Raw genomic sequence first — 24271 nt, 5'->3', positions numbered from 1 at the left:
TGGGTTATTACATACTCAGTACAGGTCCTGTCATAATAAAACTCAAAGCCTGCTGCCACTGCTATCAATCTTTTTAAGCTACATAAATACAAGAAAACACCAGAGTGTACTTCATTACAGACCAATTTAAAACCAAAGTTCCTCAAACAGATAAACGTTAAAAAAAAAAACTATTTGCATTAAGATGATCATGACCTCATTTATAAGCAAACCTCAAACCAAAGATGGAGGGAAAGTAGAAAAGCTACTCTCGATAACAGGACAGGAATCCCTTAACAGGCCATATACTAACTAATCTAAGATGGAGTCGAAGGGAAGGTATCACAGAAAAGTCTGCGACTTAGAAAAGTGAAGGAACACAGAAAGCCCATGGAGCCCACTGAGTCTAGACAAGAGGGCAGCTGGGTAGGCTGAAAACAGCTCATAGACCAGATAAGAAACAACTGTGATTCTAACCTTCATTGTTGGATGAATTATTCCAAAATTCATAAGCACATTTTAAGAAAAAGAATCAAGATTTACACTCAAGGATCTATTTGAAGCACACTGTGTTTGGGGGAAAAAATAGGAGAAATCTACAAGTTCAAAATTAAATAATTGTTATGTATAGCTTATAATAAAGTACTAAGTGGCTTTTAAAATTATGTTAAGTAAAAAGTTTCAAGATGGGCTGGAGAGATGGCTCAGTCATTAAAGGCTAGGCTCACAACCAAAAAATTTCAAGACATGGGAAAAATGCTAACACTATACAGCCCTGCAAAATTAATAAAGCAGATAGGACAAGTTTCTCTAATTTGCTTAATTTTAAAGTGATAAATGAATGTAATGATCAGAAAAAAAAGCAGTGAAACATGCAATATTTCTAACCTAGTAGAGATTTAAAAATCAATATTTGTTGAAAAACATGTACAAACTCAATCCACTGGAAACTGAATGCTTCTTAGCCTATTGTTACTCGTGGTACTAAAAAACAAAGCAGAGAAGTTTCTGTTTTGTATTTGTGTTAGCAGAATAGACATACACACATCCAACGTTTTTTTCACTACGTAAGTGCCTAGCATACAGTACATGGCAATGGAATTCACAAAGTAAGAGTTTTTGAGTCAATGTTACAAAAAAATGGACAAAGAAATTAAACAGTCTCAAAACGAGAGTGGCAGCAATCTGATTTGTCAGGCACCTTACTCTATCTTTAATTTTCCAGGTCTCTTTCTGGAAGTCCTATTTCACACATTTAAAACCAAGCAACAGGTTAGTAACTGCAAAGCCAAAGTCACACTACTGCAAAATTTGATCCCCGTTCCCTGGCATCTGTGTAGGCCTGCAGGAGGCACGTTTCTTTCCACGGACTTAACCATGCTCCCTCCCCTTTTCGTTTCCCCTACACACTAATTCTAGTACATTTCTATCTTGAATTGTAGTTATCGCCTTGCTCCAACCCACCCCCTCCTGTTTTCTTCGTGCCTTCCTCCGGGCTCAGTGACACTCAGCCTACAATTTGGCCTTTGGCACTGAGCAAAGAGGTCCCCTCTTTCCTTAACTTTGTCTGAACCAAATTAGGTTCATTTGACTTCCCAGACCCAAGGATCCCGCCTCACAGACAGTACTCTGGGGCGCCCAGCCTGCTTAGGCTACAAAGCTTGGGGCCAGAATAGGGGAGTCGCAGCCTTGAGGGGCGGGCCGGGCGGCGGAGGCGAAGTGGTTTCCAGGGCAACCGAGGTCGGCTGCCACCAGGTCCCGCCCCGCCCTCCGCCCCTCGGCGGCGCGAGAGACGGAACCTGCGGCCGGGAGTGGAACAATGAGAAGTTTTCTGTCCGCTCTCACCTCGCAGCGCGTGGTGCATGCCACCAATGCCACTATACAGCTCCAAGACACGCAGAGGCTCCATACCTCGCCACCGCGACCGCGGCCTGGAAACTAGGCCTACCGGTCCTCCGCTTCTCTTACCACCCTCTTCCGCTCCGCCCCCTGCGCTTCTGGTTCCGCGGCTTTTCAGTTCCCCAACCTCCTGTTGCTAACTCAGGCTGGAGACTAAGACAGCAGCTTGGAGCCTGGGGCACCGTGCAGGGGTGCAGAAGGGGGACGAAGGGCAGACAACTAGTAATATGGCCTCCCAACTGAGAGGCAGCCTCTTCGCATCCTGAGTGGTGCTTTATCTTCCTTGTTTGTTGTTTTCTGTGACCTTGAGTGAGAAAGAAACCCCTCAGTAGAGAACTGAAAAACGCCATCGACTTTGAAGTGAATTGGCCGGCTCCTTTTATTCTTTTCAAGTCTGACCTGATCAAGTATTTCTTTGAGGACTCTTGAGCGCAGACGCACATGGTCCCTGGTGTGCCTGTGCTAGAGGATGGAGTTAAATCCTGGTTACTTTGTCTAGGGGTGTGATTCTCACTTCGGAGTTAAATCTTACCAGGTTCTCCCCTAAAGAAAGCTCCAAAATTACAAGTATTTAGAGCAGAGCTCTGGGGAAGCATCGATAATAGAAAGGATGTTTTATATAAATGATAATAGGATTAATTTTATTTTACCTTGCTAAAAATCCCAACATAAGCTGTTTTTTTTTCTTTTATTGAAAATAGGTCTTTTTTTCCCCCTCGCATAATATATCCTGATTACAGTTTCCCTTCCCTCTACTTCTCCTAGCTCCTTGACACCTCCCCTCCCATCCAGATCCACCCGTTTCTTGTCTCTCATTAGAAAACAAATAGGCTTTAGGGGATAAAATAAGATAAAAAAACAAAACTAACACATTGATATTAAGCAAAGCAAAAGGAAAGGTGCCCAAGAGAAGGCAAAAGAGACAGACCTACTCATTTGCAGACTCATAAAAACACTAACCTGGGAACAATTGTGTATATGCAAAGGACCTGTCGTAGGTAAAAAGAGAGAAGAAAAAATACACTAAAAAAGTATTAACGCGATGTTTTTTTAAAAAAAGAAAGAATCCTGAAACAACATATGAGACAAAGAAACTTTAAGATGCCACTGAGTTCATTTTTTGTTGGTCAGTTACTATTGGGCATGCTATGCTTAAGAGTAGGTTGTTTCCCCAGTGAGACTCCCTTGGAGGAAACTACATTTTCATTTGCAAGTGGTTATGAGTTGGAAGTGAGTTCTGGGATAGGAAAGGAGGTTTGTATCTACTTCTCTAGAACCCCACCCGGTACAGACCTGTGCAGGTCTTGTGAGTTCAATGTGTGTCACTCATGCCGATTCAGAAGGCCTGTTTTCCTGGTGTCCTCCCTCTCCTCTGGCTCTTACATTCCTTTCATCTCCTCTTCTATGGAGCTGCCTGATCCCTTAGGGGAAGAATTTGATGGAGACATCTCACTTATGGCTAAGTGTTTCAAGGTCCCTTACTCTGCATAATGTCTGGCTGTGGGTCTCTGTATTAATTCCTATCTGCTACAGGAGAAAGCTTCTCTGATGATGGCTAAGCAAGGCTCTGGACTATGAGTACAGCAGAATGTCAGTAGGAGTCATTTTGGCCCAAGTGCTCCCAAACAACCCAGGCTGTTGCCAAAACTTTAAATTGCTTTCCACAAACTGACAGCGTGGTCCCATTACTGAAGACAACATCTGCACAACTCATTGAACATGGAGAAGTCAAGCTGGTGCTCACATGGAGCCTCCACCTCTGTGTGCTAACTTCTTAGGCACAGGAAGCTATGCTGTGCTACCAACATAGAAGCACAAACACCAACCCAATCCCAAACCTTTGATCTACAATGCTGCCCTCCCTGCAAGTTATGTTACTGTGATGATGGCACAAATCTTGTGAGCGTAACCAGTCAATATCTGACTTGACTGCAGAACCACTCCACAAGATGTAACCCATAGCCAACACTACTAGGGTGACCAAGAACCTGACTCAGGCAGGGACCTATGGGGAAAATCCAAATACTACTAATCTAAAAATAAATTAGTTAATTTCTCATAATGACCCACATATGCTATTAGCATCGCATAGCCACTCCTGTTTAGAGGCCTCCAAGGGTTAGGGCTATTCCTCAATATATAGTCAGTCCCAGGCTGAGTTGCGGAGACTCCACCGTGAACTGAGACTAAGCACCCACTTAGAGAAAAATACATATTCTTATCGGTCAGTGTCTACTTCATTTCTTCTCAGTGTCACCATAGTTAACTTTAGGTCTTATTAGGAGGAATTTGAGAATATGATTTGTAATAAATATATCTGACTCATTAGAAACTTTGCACGCTGACTCACGTCATGTTGTTACTAAATATATACTAAAAGTATATCTGAATTTTAGAACTGGTTGATACATCTTGTTGTGGTTTATAAAATTAAGTTTTAATTAACCAATATCCATTGTCCTTTATGTGTTCTGCATTTATTACTGGGCATTTATTTAGATGGAAAAGGGCATCATGTGGTAGAAAGATAACTAGGATTTAGCCTTGGCATTGCCAGTAACTGGCTGTGTGACTTTGAGATAACCTGATTTCCTCTTCTGTAAGATGGACAGGAAGAGGGAAGAGATGGTTACCAAGAGCTTTGCAGTACACCGTGGCTGAATTAGTATCTGAAAAAGTGGCTCTGATTTAGCCCCGTGTTCATACCGAGATGTCCAGACAGAGGCTTTTTAAATGTCTTAAGAAAATAAAGAATTTAACCAATTCAACTTATAGCAACTATATGTACTCTAAAATATAATTAATGAAAAGTTTCTCTAAGGTCAGTTATGTAATATTAGTATCATCAATAAATATCCATACATAAAATATAAAGGATAATATATAGTCTCATATGTTTATATACACTCAACAACCAAATTAATATGAAATTAATCAGGAATTTGTTCAGCTGGAAACCTAAGTAAATACAACCAAAGATCTGACCCTGTAGAGAAAGGCAGTATATACAAATATGGCAGAGTTAATGAAAATAACAGCTTCCCGAGGGGCAGAGGACCAGACTTCACACTGACTGGTGCCATAGTGATGACAAGGACATTTACGTGTCTTCACAATATGGTCTTAGCTTTCTCTTCTTTCTTGGCACTCCCCAGACCTCCCTTCTCTTCTCTGCTTACATTGTCTGCTATGTTCTTTGCCTTGCCTAGAAATGTTGTGGAACCTTCCTACTAGATTTTTAGGATAGAAAGTCCAGTTCATTTCTATTCAGCTCCTTAACTGCTGACACATAGCTCTCCTTGTTTCTAAAACTAAACCCTTTCCATTTCCTCTGGCCCAGTTTTCATATCACATGAAACCATGCCTTTAACATAATAGTTCTTCTCTAAAGTTAACCACATGTGATAGTTACTTCGAAAATGGAAATTAGGGCTAGAGAGATGGTTCGGGGGGTAAAGGCTTTTGCCACCAAGCTTGACAATCTGAGTTCAATACCCAGTGCCGGCATGGTAGAAGGAAGAACAGACCCCTGCAGGTCAGCCTCTGACCTCTAGTCATGTACTGTCACATACATGCACCAGTGCACGGGCACACAGGCACATTCATACATGCCAGGAGAGAACAGAGACTTTAGAATAATAATTTACTGTGCTCTCCTTGGAAGCCTTTGGAGGTAGAAGTCCCTCTAGAGTTCAGTTGATGTGCATATCGTGTTCTTTGGGAGGTAATAGGGAGGCTTGCACAGTGGCAGCACAAAGGGGAGTCACTGAATAAAATGTAAGATTAGTGGGGAGAGGAAAAATAATAAAAATAGAAACAAATACAAAAACTTGAAATTTTTAGTGAATTTTTGCTTGCAGTGGAAAATTTATTTCTAAATCAAGGGGCCAAGAAAATAATGGTATATATGTAAAATATATCACAAATTGTGAGTTTGAGCCTGGTCTACACGAGCTAGTTCCAGGTCAGGCTCCAAAGCTCCAGAGAAACTCTGTCTCGAAAAAAAGAAAAACCACAAATAAATAAAGATACAATATAATACCAAGGAGTATACTAAAATAATAATAGCACATTCTCAATCATTAAAGGGGTTCACTTCATGTCTTGGAATCCTTCTTTCTCTCCTGCCCATCTCTATTATCTATTAAAACTCACCAAAGTCTGCAAAATGCTTAACATAGATTTATCAATCATCTTTGACCTTCTGTTGTTCAAGTGACTCTTTATTTGCAACTGAAAGGTGACGTGGATTCCTATATACAGGCTCACATCTCAAGAGCCATGCCCTGCCCATGCCAGCATCAGAAAAGAGCAAGTAGCATTCTGTTCTACACAGAAAGGAATGGTTCATGTCAGTTGCAGAGGAAATTAAAAAGTCATCATTTAGAATAAATTAACAATAAATGTCCTCAGGAGAGGAAATTACATCCAGAAGAATGGTTCGGAAGTTGCCTTTAGAGTATGCCTCTGTACTGACTTTGAAGAAATGATTCTATAACGGACTGTGCTGTGGATATGCGTGCACTCTCAAGAGCCAGAATAGAGATGAGAATGACAACCCCACATTTCCTTCCAGTGTGGTTTGAGGAAAGCCATCTAAGCACTCTGAGACTAAGTGAACATTAATAAATGTAGCAATAATGGAACACATGGTTTTAAAGATTAAATGAGTATTAAAAATATTTAGCCTAATGTTATTGTTTGGAGATAAAAATGGCCCCAATGCTGTGTGCAGAAAGCTTGCTTCCTGTTGGTGTTGGTACTACTGAGAAGCGATGGGAACATGAGGATATTAACTTTGTCAATGGACTGTTCATAGCTAAATGGACCACTAGGTTGTGAAGACCGAGTGGGAGGAAATGGGTCTCTGGGTTTCTGCCTTTGACATGCACATCTTGTTCCTGGCCCCTTCCTATCATCTTTCCTCTGCTTCCTGGACACCATAAAGTGAACAGTTGCTTCATGTTCCCCACTTCCATGATGTTCTCCCTCACCTCACGGTCAAAACAATGGCTCCAGCCACCCTTTTCCTGAAATGGTGAAACTAAATGACATTTCATAGTCAAACCATTAATTAATAGCTGGATACTGACTGCCAAATGAACAATTAAATATCAACTAGACAAAGTCTAGAGTTGCTTGAGGAGTCTCATTTGAGGGATTGCCCAGAGCAGATTGGCCTGTGGGCCAGTCTGTGGAAGATTGTTTGGATTATTAGTTGATGTAGGAAGACCCAGTCCACCGTAGACAGCTCCATTCCCTGGGCAGGTGACCCACTGCTGTATAAAAATGCCAGACAAGCATGAGCTGAGAGAAAGCCAGCAAGAAGTCTTCCCCTATAGTTTCCACTTCCAGCTTCTGCTCAAGTTTCTCCCCTGATTTCTTCGATGGTTGACTGTGACCCAGAACTGTAAGCACATTGTATCCTTTCCTCCCCTAAGTTACATCTAGTCAGTATTTTCACAAAACAGAAGGGAAACTAAGCATTGTTTTAAAATAGGGATCTCAAAAACTACAGGAAAAAAAAGGTATTCAAAAGCAAATTTTTCAGCCAAACATTTCATCTCATTTCCAGTATCTAGTTGCCTTGTTGATAGATTGTCACCTAGGAAAAGAAACAGGAAAGAAAATGTGTTCTGTCTGGGACAGGATAAACTCTCTAGAGAAAAAGACCAGATGGAAAATGAACTTCCTGGTGACTTTAGGGGTAAGTAATTTCCTGTTGAAAGTATATTCTACAACTTACAGCTGTGAGCATTCCCATCTCCTGCTTCCCACAAGGAGAAAAACAATACATTTTTAAGAGGTAGATTACAAAGGAAACTTACAGTCTCTGAAAATGTAGAAGCCATGAGCCTGATTGCTGGCCTCAGTTATAGATTATAATACTGATTTTATTCTTTGACATTTCTGAATTCCCTAGTTGAAAAATGTTTCTTGCAAATTTTAAGGATTGTATTTTTAGAAAAATAATGGGATCTGTCTTTAAATCCTTTTCCATGGGCTCACAGAAAGTTTGAGCTAAACGGAACCTTAACAATTATTGTGAAAAAAAAAACAACTAGTTTTTCACACTACTTTTTAGAGAGAGAACACTTCTTCTAAAGAATTTTTATTCAGAATCACTGTAGAGAGATATAGTGAAACAGGACAGGGGCACACATGGAAATACACACATGCATACACATGCACACTCACACAGATGCACACACAGAAACAAATATACACACAGAGATACACTTATACATGAGGCACACATGCACACAGATGCACAAGTGCACATAGACACATGTACACAGACACACATACACAAGCACATGCACAGACAGGCACACAAATGCACACATATGTACATAGACACACAGAAACTAAATGCACGCACACACACACACACACACACACACACACACACACACACCCCACGCACCCTGCTGTTGAAGTATTAATGCTAGCAGACTGAGAACAATACCTGGTAACCTCTTCTACCCCATCCATCTTGTGGCGACCTGTACATGACTTCATGGGACACTGACTGTAAAACACTGCTTTAGTCCAACTTGAGCTGTAGAGATAAAGCTATGGAGACTCTGAAGGCTTGTGAGTCATGCCTGATGCCACAGCCTTGGGAGAACCTGGAAGTCTAGTTCATGATGCACCAACATCTTTTCCATCGTTATTGGTTTTATTTATACATATTTATTTGTGTGTGTGCAAATGTGGGTATGTATTAAATGTATGTGTGTGAACACCCACACGTGTGGCTACGAAATGACAATCAGCAAAAGCTGATTCTCTCTTTCCATTATGTGGATCTGAGATTGAACCTATACCATCAGGTCTGGAAGCAAGCTCCTTTACATGCTGAACCATCTTGCAAATCTTCTTTGTATTTTCTAAATGACTTTGACATAACATGAGTTAGCCCATTCTTTCCTAATAATATTACAATACACACCACACACCACATATCCCTAATGAGTATATTCCCAAGAAGTCAATCTGTGAGTTACTTAACAAGACATCTTCTCTTCTTGTGTCCTATTCTTGTGCTTATTCTTCCAATATGACAAATGTTGGAACTAGAAAAAGCAAAACTTAATGGTACCAAGAGTTGTTACCTCTTTGCTCTTGTAAATTCACCTGAGCATTTAGAACCCACTATAGATTTCCAATATACAAGCAGACCTAGTGATGTGTGTGAAGAGAAACACATGTACACAGACTCCACAAAATCTATTCTTCATATTCTTCATCTTCAGTTTTAATGACTCCATCATCAAAATTGATAAACTACAACCCAAGAGAAGGATCCTATACAAGAATTGTCTATTTTGCCCTTGCTTTTTAGGTATTAGTTTAGATACATTATTATTATTTGACATCATTTGCATATCTTCCAACTATTATGTAAAACAATTAAAATACAATAGCACTTCCTTACATTACACTAGATTACATTACATCCATCTACTTTATATAAGAAAATCTTACATTTGTTTTAATTATTAAAAATGGTATCTTTATCTTTTCAAGTAACCTATGTGGGTCTAAAACAAACATAGCTTTTCCGTGAAACTGCTTTTCATAGTTGCTACACAGAGACCATCAACCCTTATTTCACAGAATCAACTTTTTCCTGCAAACTGATTCTGGGTTCTCCTTTCCATCTAAGGTAGTCGCTTCTAAGTTAAAATACCTAAATTCCCCAGAGGGACTTTGGACTGAGTGGCTAAAATTAGCTACGTTTCTATAGATGGCAGAAGAACGTTCTGTTAGTAAGCTGACATTAAGTCAGACAATATTGACTAATCTGTTTTAAGAAGGGTAGAGAAGGCCAGGCAGTGGTGGCACAGGTCTTTAATCCCAGTACTCAAGAGTCAGAGACCAGCAGATCCCTGTGAGTTCAAGGCCAGCCTTTTCAGGATGGGCTCCAAAGCTACATAAAGAAACTCTGCCTTGGAAAAAACAAAACAAAACAAACAAACAAAAAAAAACCAGTAGAGATAATTAAAATGTTTATTAGTCAATATTGGTCTTTTTACCTTTTTAAACTATGTGATTTTTAGAAAGAGAAAAGGCTGGGTGTTAGTTAGTGTGACGGTGCAAACCTGTGATCCCAGCACTCTGCCAGCTCAGGCGGGTGGATGGCCATGAAGCATAGGCTCCACAGTGTGATTCAAGCCAGCCTAGTATGAGACTCTGTCTCAAAAGGGAAGGGTAGCAGTAACAGCGATGGTGGTAACAATAGTAAAGACACAAAAATGTGAAAGAATGATGGTTGGTGAGGGTAGTGGTACAGTGCTTTGGTCACCTATGCAAGACCCTGCATAGGTTTGATCTATAGCACTGCAAGAAAAGAAAAGGGAATAAAAGAAGAAAATGTGATTTGATCAGTGTCACATGAATTGATGTTCCCCAGGTTGACAGATTTATTTGGTCAAAGTTTTAAAGAGGTAAAGTGATATGAGAATAGCTATGAAAAAAATATGACTGCCACCCTATAACAAGGAGGAGGGGTAGCGTGTATTTTGAGGAAGAATTTCACACTAGCAGCTCAAGATGACTCTGGGTGGGAAGGAATGTCAGGAATCTGCAGGGCGCAGCTTTCTGCCCTCCCTTCAGTTGGAAAGGAATCCTAGAACAGGGTAGGGAGAGAGCCACAGAAAGAACAATCCCTATACATCCTTGCAAAGGTAACGGTGTTGAAAATGCAAACACTTAATATCATTAACTACATCCAGATTTTTAGAAAGTCTCCTAAAGGGACTTATGAACACACACTGGAAATTCCCAGAATGGAGGGAGCTCAATCTGAATTCCAGAAGTCTCTTATTGGCCCAATCTCTCTCCATTTAGTTAGTGATAAAGCACTCATTCCACGGCCCATTCGTTGAGAACATAGGGAAACATATCTGAAGAGAAAAGGAGATGTGAGAAGCTATGGCTGACATTATCATGTTTCTCCTTGATTTTCACTAATTATCTTTTACCCAAATCAGAATCCTGTGCATAATTCACACACACACACACACACACACACACACACAGTCTCAGCCTCTTCACATTTTATCATTATTGACTCTGCACTTCATTAGACACACCAGCTTTTACATGTTATATTTACTGCCTGTTGTGAAGGATAAAAGAAATAGCAGTATATAAATAATAAAACATCTTCTATAAACCTCGATTGTGCCTTGTTCTCCTGTGACCATCAATTTCACATATTCTCAGTGTGTTTTTTCACCTTGTTTCAATGGTTCATAAAAACAAAAAAATGTATGTTCCTATTTTCTTAGTACTCAATACTTAGGAAATTTTCTCTGTACAAAAATCAGTATAAATGCACTCTCCTGACTATTAACATTCTAAGCTTTCTGTTAGTCTCATCAGATACTTTTGGGGAGACTATGTAAAAAAAATTTCCTAAACTTGTTACCATGCTGATTTCCAGAAAGAGAAGAACCCCATTTCCTACCAACACTGCCAGGGACATATTGACTTCCATATCTTTTTAAACAAATGTGTTCTTTTTCATGCTAAAAGATGACAAGTCATGTTTTGTTCACCTTGTTTGTATTGGTATCAAGGATGCTTATTCACTTATCATCCATATGAAATTCTTTTATTTTGTCAATTACTTGTAATATTTGTCCTTTCCCTGTTTGAATAATATGTATTTCCTATCTAATTATCACATTTTATTTTCATCTTTTTCACATGGTTATTCACATATTAAAAACAATCCCCACTTCATCATTTTTTCCACTTAGGCTTGATATGTTTTTTGATGGACAAGGTATTTTATTTTCTGAGACAAATATTGCCATCTACTCCTTTGCTGTTTCAACATAGAAGGTCCTTTGGGAAAATGAGCAGACTTTATGTTCATATCCTCCTTCTCCTTGTTTAACAAACTGATTTTCACACGTAATTATTACAAAGTGATGAAATGAAACAGACTTTTCTATAAATATCTAGTTTTCTCTTCCATATTTGTTTACAATACTTTTTTGAGAACCCTGTACAATTTTTATTTATTTTTTTGTTTATTAAAACAATCTTTTCTCATTTTACATACCAATCCCAGTTCCCTCTCCATCCCATCTTCCCGCTTCCCTACCTTTCATCCCCCCAACCCCCATCCATTCCTCAGAGAGGGTAAGGTTTCCCATAGGAGTCAACAACATCTGACTCATTACTTTGAGGCAGGACCAAGGCTCTTGTTCCTATATCTAGGCTGAGCAAGGTATCTCTCCATAGGAAATGGGCTCCAAAAAGCCAGTTCAAGCACTAGGGATAAATTCTGGTCCCACTGCCAGTGGCCCCACATACAGCCCAAGCCACACAACTGTCTCCCACATTCAGAGGGCCTAGTTTGGGCCTATGCAGCTTCCCCAGCTGTCAGTCTAGAATCAGTGAGTTCCTATAAGCTCAGGTCAGCTGTTTCTGTGGGTATTTCCCTCCTGCCCCTCGTCATGGTCTTGACCCCTTTGCTCCCTCTCTTTGAGTGGACTAAGGAAGCTCAACCCAGTGCTTAGCTGCGGATCTCTGTATCTGCTCCCATCAGTTGCTGGATGAAGATTCTTTGATGACAATTAAGGTAGTCATCAATCTGATTACAGGGGAAGGCCAGTTCAGGTACCCTCTCTACTATTGCTTAGGGTCTTAGCTGGGGTCATCCTTATGGATTTCTGAGGATTTCCCTAGTGCCAGGTTTTTCACTAGCCCCATTATGGTTCCCTCAATCAAGATATCTCTTTCCTTGCGCTCCCTCTCTGTCCTTCCCACATCTCGGCCATCTTGTTTCCTTATAAAAACCCTATTTTCTTAACCATATAGTTGCATGGGACCTTGTCTTCCCTGCTTGTGTGTAACATGTATATATATTTTGTTTGAGCGCTATTCGTTTGTCTGCTGTTTTTGTTTGAAATTCATTTCAAGTCCCCTTCTCTCCCTGAAAGAACAGATGACATCTTGAAATTGAAACAATACCAGTTTTAGAGTCACTTTCTTTAATGAAACAAATGTGGATCTCCCTCACTTCATAAGAAAACTGAAGCATTCCCCTGAAGCTGAATTAGTTCATAAATAAACACAGATAATCTTTGTAATCATAAAATCTGCTGATGAGCATCCTTAGTCCCAGCTCCTGGATGATGTCATTATGTCAACATTCACGAACCTTCTTCAACCCACACAGCAAATAACTCAGATCCCAAGGATAATATCTAAAAATGGTAATGTCTGTGTTTTCCAAATTGCCTTCTCATGTTTATCTAACTTTATTTTCACAATGATTCTGTAAGTAACTTTCACTAATGCAATTTTTCACTAATGTAAAATGAAAACTGAATGTTCATAAAGTTACAGTTAAAAGATTAAGTAATACATGGTTAAACAAAATTCTAAAGTCATATTTTATTTCCAGGATTAAGTCATATATTTCCCTGACCACAGGGCAATTTTTAAAAAGCAGGTAATTTTCTGTGTCAATTTCTAGAGACTCTCTCAACATCAGAGTTTATCTAAATCTTTCTCAATCTTTATGGTTTTCATTTCTTGTTACCCACAATACTTCACAGTGTCTCTCACACACACCGAATCCCTTGTCCCATTCCAATGAGATAAGTCATGGACAGTGGCTATGCATATGGTCTTCAGATGTGGAAGCTGGCGTCTGTAGACAGATGGAGTTGGCTAAGTCAGCGGAATATAAGAATAGTATAGGATTTTATAAAGCTGAGTTAAATTTCTGTCCTAATATGGAAAGGAATGCCTTTTAGGGTTGGGTTCTGGTTTGGTTTGGGGGGAGTTTTATTTATTTATTTACTTACTTATTTTTAGACAGGATTTCTCTGTGTAGTCCTGGCTGTCCTGAAGAGTGCTCTGTAGACGAGGCTGACCTCAAACTCACAGAGATCCACCTACCTGCACCTCCAAAATGCTGGGATCAAAGGTGTGCATTACCAGGACCTGGTGGAATGCTTTTTCTTAATAGAGCAATTATTCTAGAATTTCAGAACTGTGTCATAGTATATGATATATTAACCTACTCATCTTGGTTGCCCCTCTGTGAGTCATATACAAGCAGCCAGTCAACAAATTAAAGGCCAGACTTTTATTATTTATTTACTATTTTTAATTCATAATATGAATGCCTTTAAAAATACACTTTATATTTTTGAGACAGGGCTTTGGGGTTGAGGAAATAGCACAGTCTGTTAACTGCTTGCCTTGCAAGACGGAAATTAGCTGCTTGCCTGGAAAGCCTGAAGACCTGAGTTCAGATACCTAAAAGCAGCATAAAATGTTAGGTAGAGCTGTGTTTTCCTGAAGTCCCAGTGTTGGAAGTGAGAGGCCTAACACTGAAAGATTGTTGGCAGTTGCTGGCTACCCTGTCGAGCTGCATCAGCAGATTCCATGGTCAGTGAAAGAATCTGTCTCAAAGAGCATAAGGTGAGAGTCAAAGAGGAACACATGTAAAGGCAGTCTTTGGCCTCCACACATATGTGCATACACGCATGCATACTCACACCCTAACAAATAATTCATGAAACACACACACACACGGTCTGTGTGTGGGTATCTAATTCCAGGCTGACCTGGAATCCACTATGTAGCAGAGGCGGGCTTTGAACTCCTGGTTCTCCTGCCTTTACTTCTCAAGTGCTGGGGTTGCAGACAAGCACTGTGCCACCCACCCAAAGCCTGCTTTTTATCATTTCCTTCTCCCTTCATAAGCAAAACCTGACCAATTTCCCTCAACCTCCAACCACTGCATGATTCATCCCCTCTATGCCCACAAATACCAATGATTCACTGCGATCAAGGTTCTCAGAATCACACGGATTCTTCTGAAGGCACAGAGCACTGCCCCACCCGGGGTTTGGGATGGGGACTGTTTCTAAAAAATTGCCAGGAGGTGCTGATGTTGACTGTCAGGGTATCACTCCTCGAGAACCTCCGCACTAGTACCTCCTCCCAAGGGTTCTTTTCACAGCTTCCCTCCAGAAAATGCTTCAGATGGCAAGACTCAGGCATGTATCAACCACATGACTTGGCTTCCCATTGGACGCGTCTATCTGGAAGAAAAAGAGAAATGTTTAGCATGACGCACTGCCTCTTTCAAGCTTTTCCAGGCAACAAATTAGAAGCAGGAGAGTTATAGGGAGAGCACCACAATGCGTGTTAGAACGATGCTGTCGAGATTTCGGCATCTTACAGCTTGGTTCCTGAAGTCAGTTCTAATAGGTAACAGTGGTTAGGTGAGTCCCCCACCCGTCACCCTGCAGTTTGGTACCACATGCTCCCAGCAAAGCCCAAGCCCAAGCCAGAAGATTCTTGAAGGGAGCTCAAAAGCCAGCTCATATTCTTGGCTTTTGCGTGCTGTAGATGTCAATGTTAAGATTCTTTTCCTTGTAAGAATTCAGATATATTATTGAAGATCTGTTCTTTTAAACAAATATTTACAACTTCTCTACTGTTCTTCACAGAAAAAAATTCTCAATGGTCAATAAGTAACATCTATGAGATCAAATAGATTAAATTCTGGAGAGTCTGACAACTATTATCCTTTGCATTTCTTTGTGTAATTATCATCTCTAGACACCTCCCAGGAGAGATTTTTAATTTCATTTTTCATCTATGTGGAAGAAATTAAGGCACTTTATGCTATGCTATAAAACAATTCTGCATTCTAATTATCTAAGTATGACTACAATTTTAAATAGCTTATTACATTCAGTACAAAAGAATTGATGAGAAATATTATCTTATCTCTTGTTAGGAAATAAGTTTCCAGCAACAACATTAACACATTCACATATTGCAAGAACCACTGACCTTTCATTCCGATCACCGTGCACTTGATGCATTGTAACATATAGGTCAGCCAGTGAGTAATAAGCCACCCAAATGTAGTTTTTTTCTGCCTTAGTCCAAAGAAAAGAAAAGAGAGTCATAATGGTAAGGTTAGTGAACACTCAGATTTTTAAATAAGTCACTCTGTGTGAGGATGAGTCACAAGTACTTCCTTAGTGACAAAAGTTGTCTGGGCAACAGAGATGCTTCGCTACGTGAAGAACGGGACAGTATGTTGGGTTTCAAAGCCACTAGTCATTTCCTTCACTTAATTGCTAACTGCACTTCCCTGGCTGCAGTTTGGAGCCTGTGTTTGAGCGAGTAACCCAGCAACTAAGACTCACACTGTAGTTTGCAAGGGAGAACAAAATAGTAAAGTTTACATTTCCATGGATTTGGAGAGTAAAAGTCAATGTTGCTTCCCCAGGGTCTTCTGACTTTATGAGGAAATTCACTTGGATCTCAATGTGACCACATCATTATGCAAGCCTTAGAGACCAATTATTTCATAGAAATGGGGGAAGTAGAAGACACAGGAACGTTTTTCTGTCTTTAGCTGCCGTCAGGGACCCTGGAACATGTAAGTACTCAAAACACATCAGCGGGGGTACAATTTCTGCTTCTCTCAGAACAACACAGTCTGTTAGTAATCATGCCATTATTGCTTTAGGATTTCACCGGTGTTTTAATATGTGCATGTGTGCTTTTCCCTTCATTTACACCTTTGTCCGGCTGCTTCTGTCCCTCCCACATGCCCAATACTTTAAGCATGCTCTATTTTTTCTTAAATAAAGCAAGTGTTTATTAGCATTCTTTGGGGAAAATCTGGTATGTAAAAGCAGCAAGATAAATGAGAAAAATTTAAAACTGGACAGCAAGTCTACATGTTTTATCAGTAACGCTTTGGTTTGGCCTTGAAAACTCCCGACTGTCCTTGGACTTCTTGAGCTTCCTCTCATTTCTTGCAACTCTTGCATTATTCTTAGCTTGTGCAATATTAATAGCCCAAAGGACTAAAATGTTAAAAAAAAAACCCTTTTCCCCTTCATTCATACTAATAGAGAGTGGGTAAACAACAGGAGTGTTCTTGCTTCTAGAATCAATACATGTGCAAACTCTATTCCATTTATTTCATTTCTATTAACAAACATGGGCTAACATTTTTATTCATTTAATTGTATGCAGGAACCAAGTGACATCACTATCAGCTCATTCTAACAGGTTGAGTCAAAAGTAGAAAATGAGATGTACACAGAAACCCCCTAAGATGTCCATAATTCTGGGATGACTCGCTAAAGCCACAGCATTCTCTGAATTAAAATGAGTCCTGTTGCTTCATCAGAGAGAAGCCAGGTGGCAGGGGGAATGCAAAGAGATAGACACTACGCTAAGAATGCCAAAAGGACTCCAGAACCATTGCCTCCCTGCTGAGGAGCGTTCACTCTGCCACAAAGGTAATGTGAAGGCCGTTGGGGAGGAAGCTCATCAGCAGGAGCACCACGCTATGGAGCGTGTGCACACTGACATAGCAAGCAAGGCGTGCAGACTGGTGCCATGGCGGCGCTGCTGCTCGGTGGACAACCAACAGTTTTGTGATGCCTGCTCCATAAGAAAAGAGGACACACCTGGTATTATAGGCCTGGCCGAAAGGCTGAGATCTCATTGGCTGAAGGAGGTGGGCATACTATTGTTGTATCCCTAAGAGGATGTATTGACAAGTTGTCTTCTAAATATTTGTACTTATAGCCCTAGCCTAGTGTCTCTCTGAAGCTAGAGCGGAAAAAGTCCCTTTTGCAAAGAATGACAGTTAATGCAGAACTCACATACAGACAAAGTGCTGAAATTCAACAGCTGTCGAGGCGCAGCCCCAAAGGGGACATCTGTGTCCCCTAAAGCTCGGGGAGCGTCACAGAAGAGGAAGTAGAAGGAATTAACAGTGGGAGACGGAGAAGAATGCCATGAGATGCTGTCGCTCACACATGACATGGCTATTGCAGTCATGAACATTAGGCAGCCATGGTTACCTGCATAAGCTCGGTCCCTACACCATTTCATCGTGGATAGAGGAGGTGCCCATGAAGACCCATCTCTTTCTAAGGAACAGGGGATTGCTAGTTGTCACTGGAGGGGAGGGTTTGATTTTCTTTCATGTTGTAGCTGCTGGGCTCAGAATTAGAAGGGGTTCATAGGGAAAGGAAAGCACAGGGTAATGGGGTGTTAATATAACCACAAAATAGGTCATGTGCATGCAGAGCCATCAAAAATAAGGAAAAGTAACAAGAGTGTTTTCATCTCTATACAAGAAACTGTACTACAAAACAATTCCATTTTATTATTACTTGATTTCTTACATTTCTAGGAATAATAATAATAATAATAGTAACATCCACCATTTGGGAACTACATGACCTCCACAAATTAGCAATTTCCCAGGATGTCAATGTAATTGGCAAAATTTCTAACATTACCATGACCTTCCCCCCTACCCATTTTCCCCCATACTGACTGCTTTATTTACAGGCTTGTGGGTAACAGCTGTCTCCAATCCAGCCCCTATATCTTCTACAAAAGGAAATGAAGATAAAAATGGACACCCTGACAAAGCTCAAACAAGTGACCAGGGCAATCAGTAGCCTTGACTCCCAGACCACAAGCACAAGGAGGTGGGGAGAACAGGAAGTCCAGTTCCCTAAAGACAAGGTGCTGGTGAGGTGGTTGAGGAGAGTACAGGGCCCCACAGCTACTCCTTGCCAGGGATGACAGGAAGCTGTCACCAGAGGAACCAGGAACCTAAAGCGTGGGGGCAGGGGTGGAAGAAGGGAGCAACTTGAAGAGTCATTTAAGGCATAAGGTCCTCAAGTTTGAGGCCACTCAGGGCAGCATGGAGAGACCCAGCAACCCCATCCCATCTATAAACAGCAAGGGCCACCATTGCAGCCATATGTGTACACACACACACACACACACACACACACACACACAATCTACTCCATGAACACACAGGGAAGACTACCACAGCCGGGACCCATTCACATCTATTCCATACCCTCAGAGGGAGGGCTGTCACAGACCCAGACCTACATCCTGAAACCCTGGAATGTCTCTGAACTGGTACCCAGGTGAGGGACTGTTGAGGGACAGGCCCTTGATATTGCTACCGATTGGCTGTCTCGCAGGCATCTGTCCAATCGCTGGTTCTGACAGACACATGATGGGTGTCTGGACTCCTCTACGCATCCGTACAGAAGATGACTTCAGCGTGGCGAGCACAATCCATTTTTACATCACAAGACTTCTTGTGGTTGCAGGAGAAGCAAGTGAACCAGGTCTCTAGGCTACCTGTTATCTTCTTGGGGGCGGCTTCTTGGGGAGATGAAGCATGTACCAGCCCTGCCTTGCAGTCAAGGCCACTTGATCTTGGAGATACTAATATCTGGCCCTTCCCTAATCTTTAAAAAGTGATGGAAACAACATTATAAGCCAATGAACAAATATGTAACAGTTTTGTTAAAATAGTCTCATTAAGCAACCATACTACAACAGTTTCATTTAGGGTTCTTTTAAATGGCATCACGATTTTATAACTGGGATGGCAGAGATTTTTGATCCCCAATCTTCTTTATTTTCCATCTCTTCTTTTATCTCCTTCAATAAGTGGACAAATTCACAGAATCTAGCTGTGCTTCCCCATGTAACATTTGCTGGGACTGTTTTGGTTTCTACACTAGGTTTCCCTTCTGCACGTCAACTAACAGTTTCAATCCTTCTACCCACGTTCCACCTTCTTTCCTCTTCTGCAGATTGTAACAAGATGATTAAGAAGTTAAACTTTATGAATAATTCTATGGATAGCTATCTGCTTTTCCTATCCAAAGTTGAAGGACATCTCCAGAGGAGGATCTTGGAATTTCTTTGTTCTCTATTCTTCTAAGAAGTGTGGAGATACCAAAGACACCCGTCATTTCATCATTGTAGCTATGGAAACCAAACACACTGAAGGCAGATGAGGGGAAGTAAGAGACAACTAGCATGAACTATTCCTGTGAGTGGGTAAGAAATAACGTAGCATTAAAATAGCTCTGCTTCACCTTTACGAGATTTGAATCTACGTTGACTAGAGTAGCGAATGCTCTGCTTAATGACAAACCTTAATGAATAATCATTTCCTTCAAATTAATTTCCTGCCTAAATTGTTCTGTCTAGAATATACTCATTCTCTTGATTACCCTGTCTGGAAAGCTTAGAGGTGTGTTTGCTTCTGTCTTTCTCTCCCTCTATCTAGTCTCTAAGCCTCACCTTCACTTCGGTTTCTTTGATCTACTACAAACAGCTCTTAAGCAGTCTGTCCAATTCATCCTCAACAGCATTCCACAGCAACCCCCTAAGATGCAGCAACAAGCTTGTCTTTCTCCTCAGAAACCACAGGGAATTCCACTGCCCACTGCATCAATTACCAACTCCTCTCCCTGGCATTTGGTCTTCCAACGCATGGCCCCGTGTTAGCTTCCAGTTCCCTTCCATCTACCTCTGCCTCACAATCCGGCAACTCTGAGCTTCTTGGTATTCCTCAGAAGCCCCAGATTTCTTCTGGCTTCTTAACTCCTTCCTAAAGGTAGGAAAAGTTTCCGACTTACCTCACTCTACTAAGAAGCATGGGATACAATGGAGAAAGCAAATACGAATAATTTTTTAATTTGTGGGCATCATGGTCTTTATTACAGCTTTTTAGGATTTTTTTTCCTTTGAGTATTGTCTTTGTTGTACCATGAGCATACTCACACAGACTCCATATAATGCTGCAAGAAGATATGGACCACAAGCTTCTCCTCCAGTTTGTGGCAGTGTGTCAAGCAATGGCTAAATATTCAATAAGTATATCTTAAATAAATTAATAAAATATATAGATCACAACTTCCCATAAAGTTTGAGTTCCATCGCATTGGAAGTGATGAGTATACTGAAAGAACATAACATGGGCCACTGAGTGCTAGTCTCACTCCCTTTATTCCTTTTATTCACAGACTCAACAAATGTTCTCCTCCAGCTACTGAAAACAGAAGAGTGAGCCAGCCAGCGGTGGTGCACACCCTTAATCCCAGCACTCAGGAGGCAGAGGCAGGTGGATCTCCATGAGTTCGAGGCCAGCCTGGTCTACAAAGCTAGTTCTCAGTGCAGCTAGGACTGCGGCACAGAGAAATCAGAAATCCTGTCTTCAAAAGCAAAAGCAACAAAACAAACACACAAAACCCAAAAATAGAGCAGTAAGAAAAGAGAGAACGTGAGCGTTCATCTTATCGCGCCCATATCCTAGCAAAGGGGTGAGTGATCCTCTTTAGATCATCTTGGAATTTTAAAAACAAAATCTTTAAGAAAAGAAGTTAAGACCCAAGACAGATGCACTGGTAGCAACTGAATATCTAGATGAAGCAGAAGCCAGCTGTAGTATCACAGGAAGAAGGTACAAAAGGACTCAAACACCTGAACTTGGGTGACAGCAACATGAGAGACATGTGACTGCAGGTATCAGTGGGACACCTGTCCCGTTGGACCTAAGACATGCAGAAGTAAGGAAATGGCAACGACAAAGTCTCCAGTCCTGTTTCCTCACTGAAGTGCTCCACAGAGTGAAGTTGGGGAAGCTGCTGCGGATGGTGGTCTTAGGGTGTGAGAGGAGCTGTGTCTAACGTTGCTAAGCAGACTACTAAAGGAGCAGGGCAGCATTTAGGTGAAAATGTTTAACTCCTAAGCAAAGTTTGCATTTAGAGTGAAGGCGCAAACAAATCCCAACCGTTATCGACGGTGTTCAGAGACAAAGCACCTGTTGTTCACCTGTGCCAAATCCCTCTAGGAGTCTGGCAGGTAGCAAGATAGTAAGTAATTACTCTGCGTATTTAATTTCTAGGACACAACAAATGCCTAAAAGTTATTCATGAATTGAATTGGTTGATGGTATGATAACTATCACCATGAAATCAAACAGAAAAGCCGCTGAAAGGAGGGACAAGTATAACTTGAGGGATGCTCCAGCAGCATTAAGTTAAACTCAATGTGCATACAATTCCTCCCATCCAGTAAGCATAAAAATGAAAACTCTTGTATTACTTATTATCTTCATGATGGGGACTTAGGTTTTGTCTTGTTTTTAGCCTCTTTGACTTTAATTTTGATTCATAAAAGCTATGCATGTTTATACGATGCTATATGATATTTATGCCTCTGTGGGTATTTTGTTTGTTTAGATGGAGAAGCGGGTGTCATGGCATCCTAGGCAGAACCTTGAAAGAGTTATGCAGGAAAAAAAAAAGACTTAAATTCCTCCTCTTCCTATCTCCACCATTCAGGTAGTAGGATTACAGGTATGCATCACTATGCCTCATTTCCCCTGCCCTCTCATTCCTGGTGTTCACCCACACGTTCTGCTGGCTGCTGTCCTCTTGACATGACTTCCTGTAGGCAGCTTTCTCGGAGCCTCCATAGGCCACTAAGCTCCTGTGCGCACGGCTGGCTGGACTGTCAACTCAAGTCACCCCGTTCAACTGACATGGCCAAAGCTTGCAAATTCCCAAATCACTGTTTGTACTTCACATGTGATGGTGTTTGCCTGGCCTACAGCTCACATGACCGTTCACTTATTTATGTGCAAACTTGCATCACACATAAGTCAAGCATTTAAAAATACTTGAGATAGACTTTCAAGGCAATTAAAAATAAACACGAAAACTGAGAAAGCTATCCTAGACTGTTTACTTTCCAAAGTAAGTACTCAGTGAGTGACGGTGAGGTCATTTATTCCAACATACTGGTTTCTACCTTCTGCCAATATCACCTGCTGGCTAAAGTGCTGTGTGAGACCCCTCCCCGTGTGTGTGTGTCTATGTGTGTGTGTGTCTATGTGTGTGTGTGTCTGTGTCTGTGTGTATGAGTGTATAGTGAACCAAATTCTTTCCCAAGTCTCATGACCTCTCCTCGAATGAATTGTAGTAGTTTTCAATTCACTTCTCTATCTTCTAAAAACTTCTAAATTGAAGAATAAATTGAACAGTGCATGTTCGTAAATAAAAACACAGTTCCATCCATTCTAGAGATATCAGCAGACATATCAACGGTAGAAGGAGAATATTTATAGACCTTCCTGAGACTACAGAAGGGAAACTGGCCAGAGAGAAAGGATACCCTTCAGGTGATGAAGGAGACCAGGGCCTACTGAAGAAGTCATCACACACAACCTAAGGAATTTGCTGTGGGTGCCCGCATGGCACACTGCCACACCACACCAGAATCCAGTCCTCATTTTCCACAGTGACTCATTCTGCTGGAGTCCACTGACAAAGCCACTGCACTGCCCGGGAAACAACATGCCGGCTAGGAGGAAGGGCTGTGCTCCCTCAGCCCCGCAGGGAAATCACTTTTCTCATCCTGAGACATTTCAAGCAAACTCACAATGGTGACATTTGCTGAACAGTGGCTTGAATAAAAGGCTCTCAGTGCACAGGATGGTAACGTGAGGCACAGGCTAACCCCAGGAATGCTCTCTGGGAAGGACTCACAGCCTCTCATTGAAAGAGAGAAAAAAGAAAGCCACAGCAGGAGAACTGGGCCCCAGAGGGTCCTGCTGGCAGTGACAATCCCCAGAACTAAGTGAGATGAGGTAAACACAGGATTGCTTCAAAGATCCTTATACAAAGAAGCTAGCAGAACTCAAGGCGTCTCTAAGCCATTTTTCTTAATTGCCAGGTAAGCTGTGGATATTCTCTGCCTCAAAGAAAAACCAAAGCAAAAATATAACACAAGCCTTTACCTCTTCTGTTCACAATTGGACCCTTTTCCCAGCTCTTTTGTAATTAATTCTTTCAGTACTCCATAAATACCCACTCAGAGTACTCCCCAAACAACTGGGATTGATTGATTTTTTTTCTTCTGCCGAATCACAAGGGGTCAGACTTCCCTTTCCTGGAAGCTCCATCTCCCTTGGAGAACCGAGACCCCTGGGTCCTGTCTAGTTGTTAACAGTGAAACAGTAGCCTTGAGCTGGACCGTTGGTTTTCTTTTGAAAGGTGACCTTCGCTGGATCTAAACAGCGTCTGGACCTTTTGTTCTGTGGACAGTTGCATCTCCATTTCAAGTTATACTTTACAAATTCTTGAGGGGGAAAAAGGGATCTGTGACATTGTCCAGACCAGTCTCTAGAATCTTCTCCATCTGCATTGCTGCCCTAAAAACAACACAAATCCCTTTCTTCAGTCATTGCTTGAGTTACATAACTGCCTTTCATTTGAACTCATTCATCAAATTGGACGGCAATTTGTTGTTTTTTCTTTCTTTCTTTGTTTTTTTTTTTTTTTTTTTTTTTTTTTTTTTTTTTTTTTTTTTTTTTTTTTTTTTTTTTTTTTTAACGATACTTAACGAATTCTTGTCTGGCTCGGGTTATCTTTTAATGAATTCCACTTTCAGAAAAGGCTGTGATCATCGAGCTTGTTTTTTGAAACTACCAACGTAGTTTCCTCTTTCACCCAGAAGTTAGGGTGTGGTT

At 41.0% G+C, this 24271-nt stretch overlaps 1 protein-coding gene across 3 annotated transcripts in view; it reads right to left on the bottom strand.

Annotated features, from left to right (window-relative positions):
- Positions 1-1941, bottom strand: part of Trdmt1 (tRNA aspartic acid methyltransferase 1) — a 32215-nt gene extending 30274 nt beyond the window's left edge. For all 3 annotated transcript variants that reach the window (XR_005285967.1, XM_038335406.1, XM_038335407.1), the window contains exon 1: positions 1825-1941. Coding sequence is in view for 2 of the 3 variants with exons in the window: in XM_038335406.1 (XP_038191334.1) it covers positions 1825-1888 (64 nt within the window). In the remaining variant the exon portion in view is untranslated. The remainder of the gene's footprint in view (positions 1-1824) is intronic.
- Positions 1942-24271: the final 22330 nt, after the last annotated feature.

The sequence above is a fragment of the Arvicola amphibius genome, chromosome 6, assembly GCF_903992535.2.
Source record: "Arvicola amphibius chromosome 6, mArvAmp1.2, whole genome shotgun sequence".
In the NCBI taxonomy this organism is placed as follows: domain Eukaryota; kingdom Metazoa; phylum Chordata; class Mammalia; order Rodentia; family Cricetidae; genus Arvicola; species Arvicola amphibius.
The sequence above is the reverse complement of the archived record's forward strand: the minus strand, read 5'-3'. Positions and strand labels throughout refer to the sequence as shown.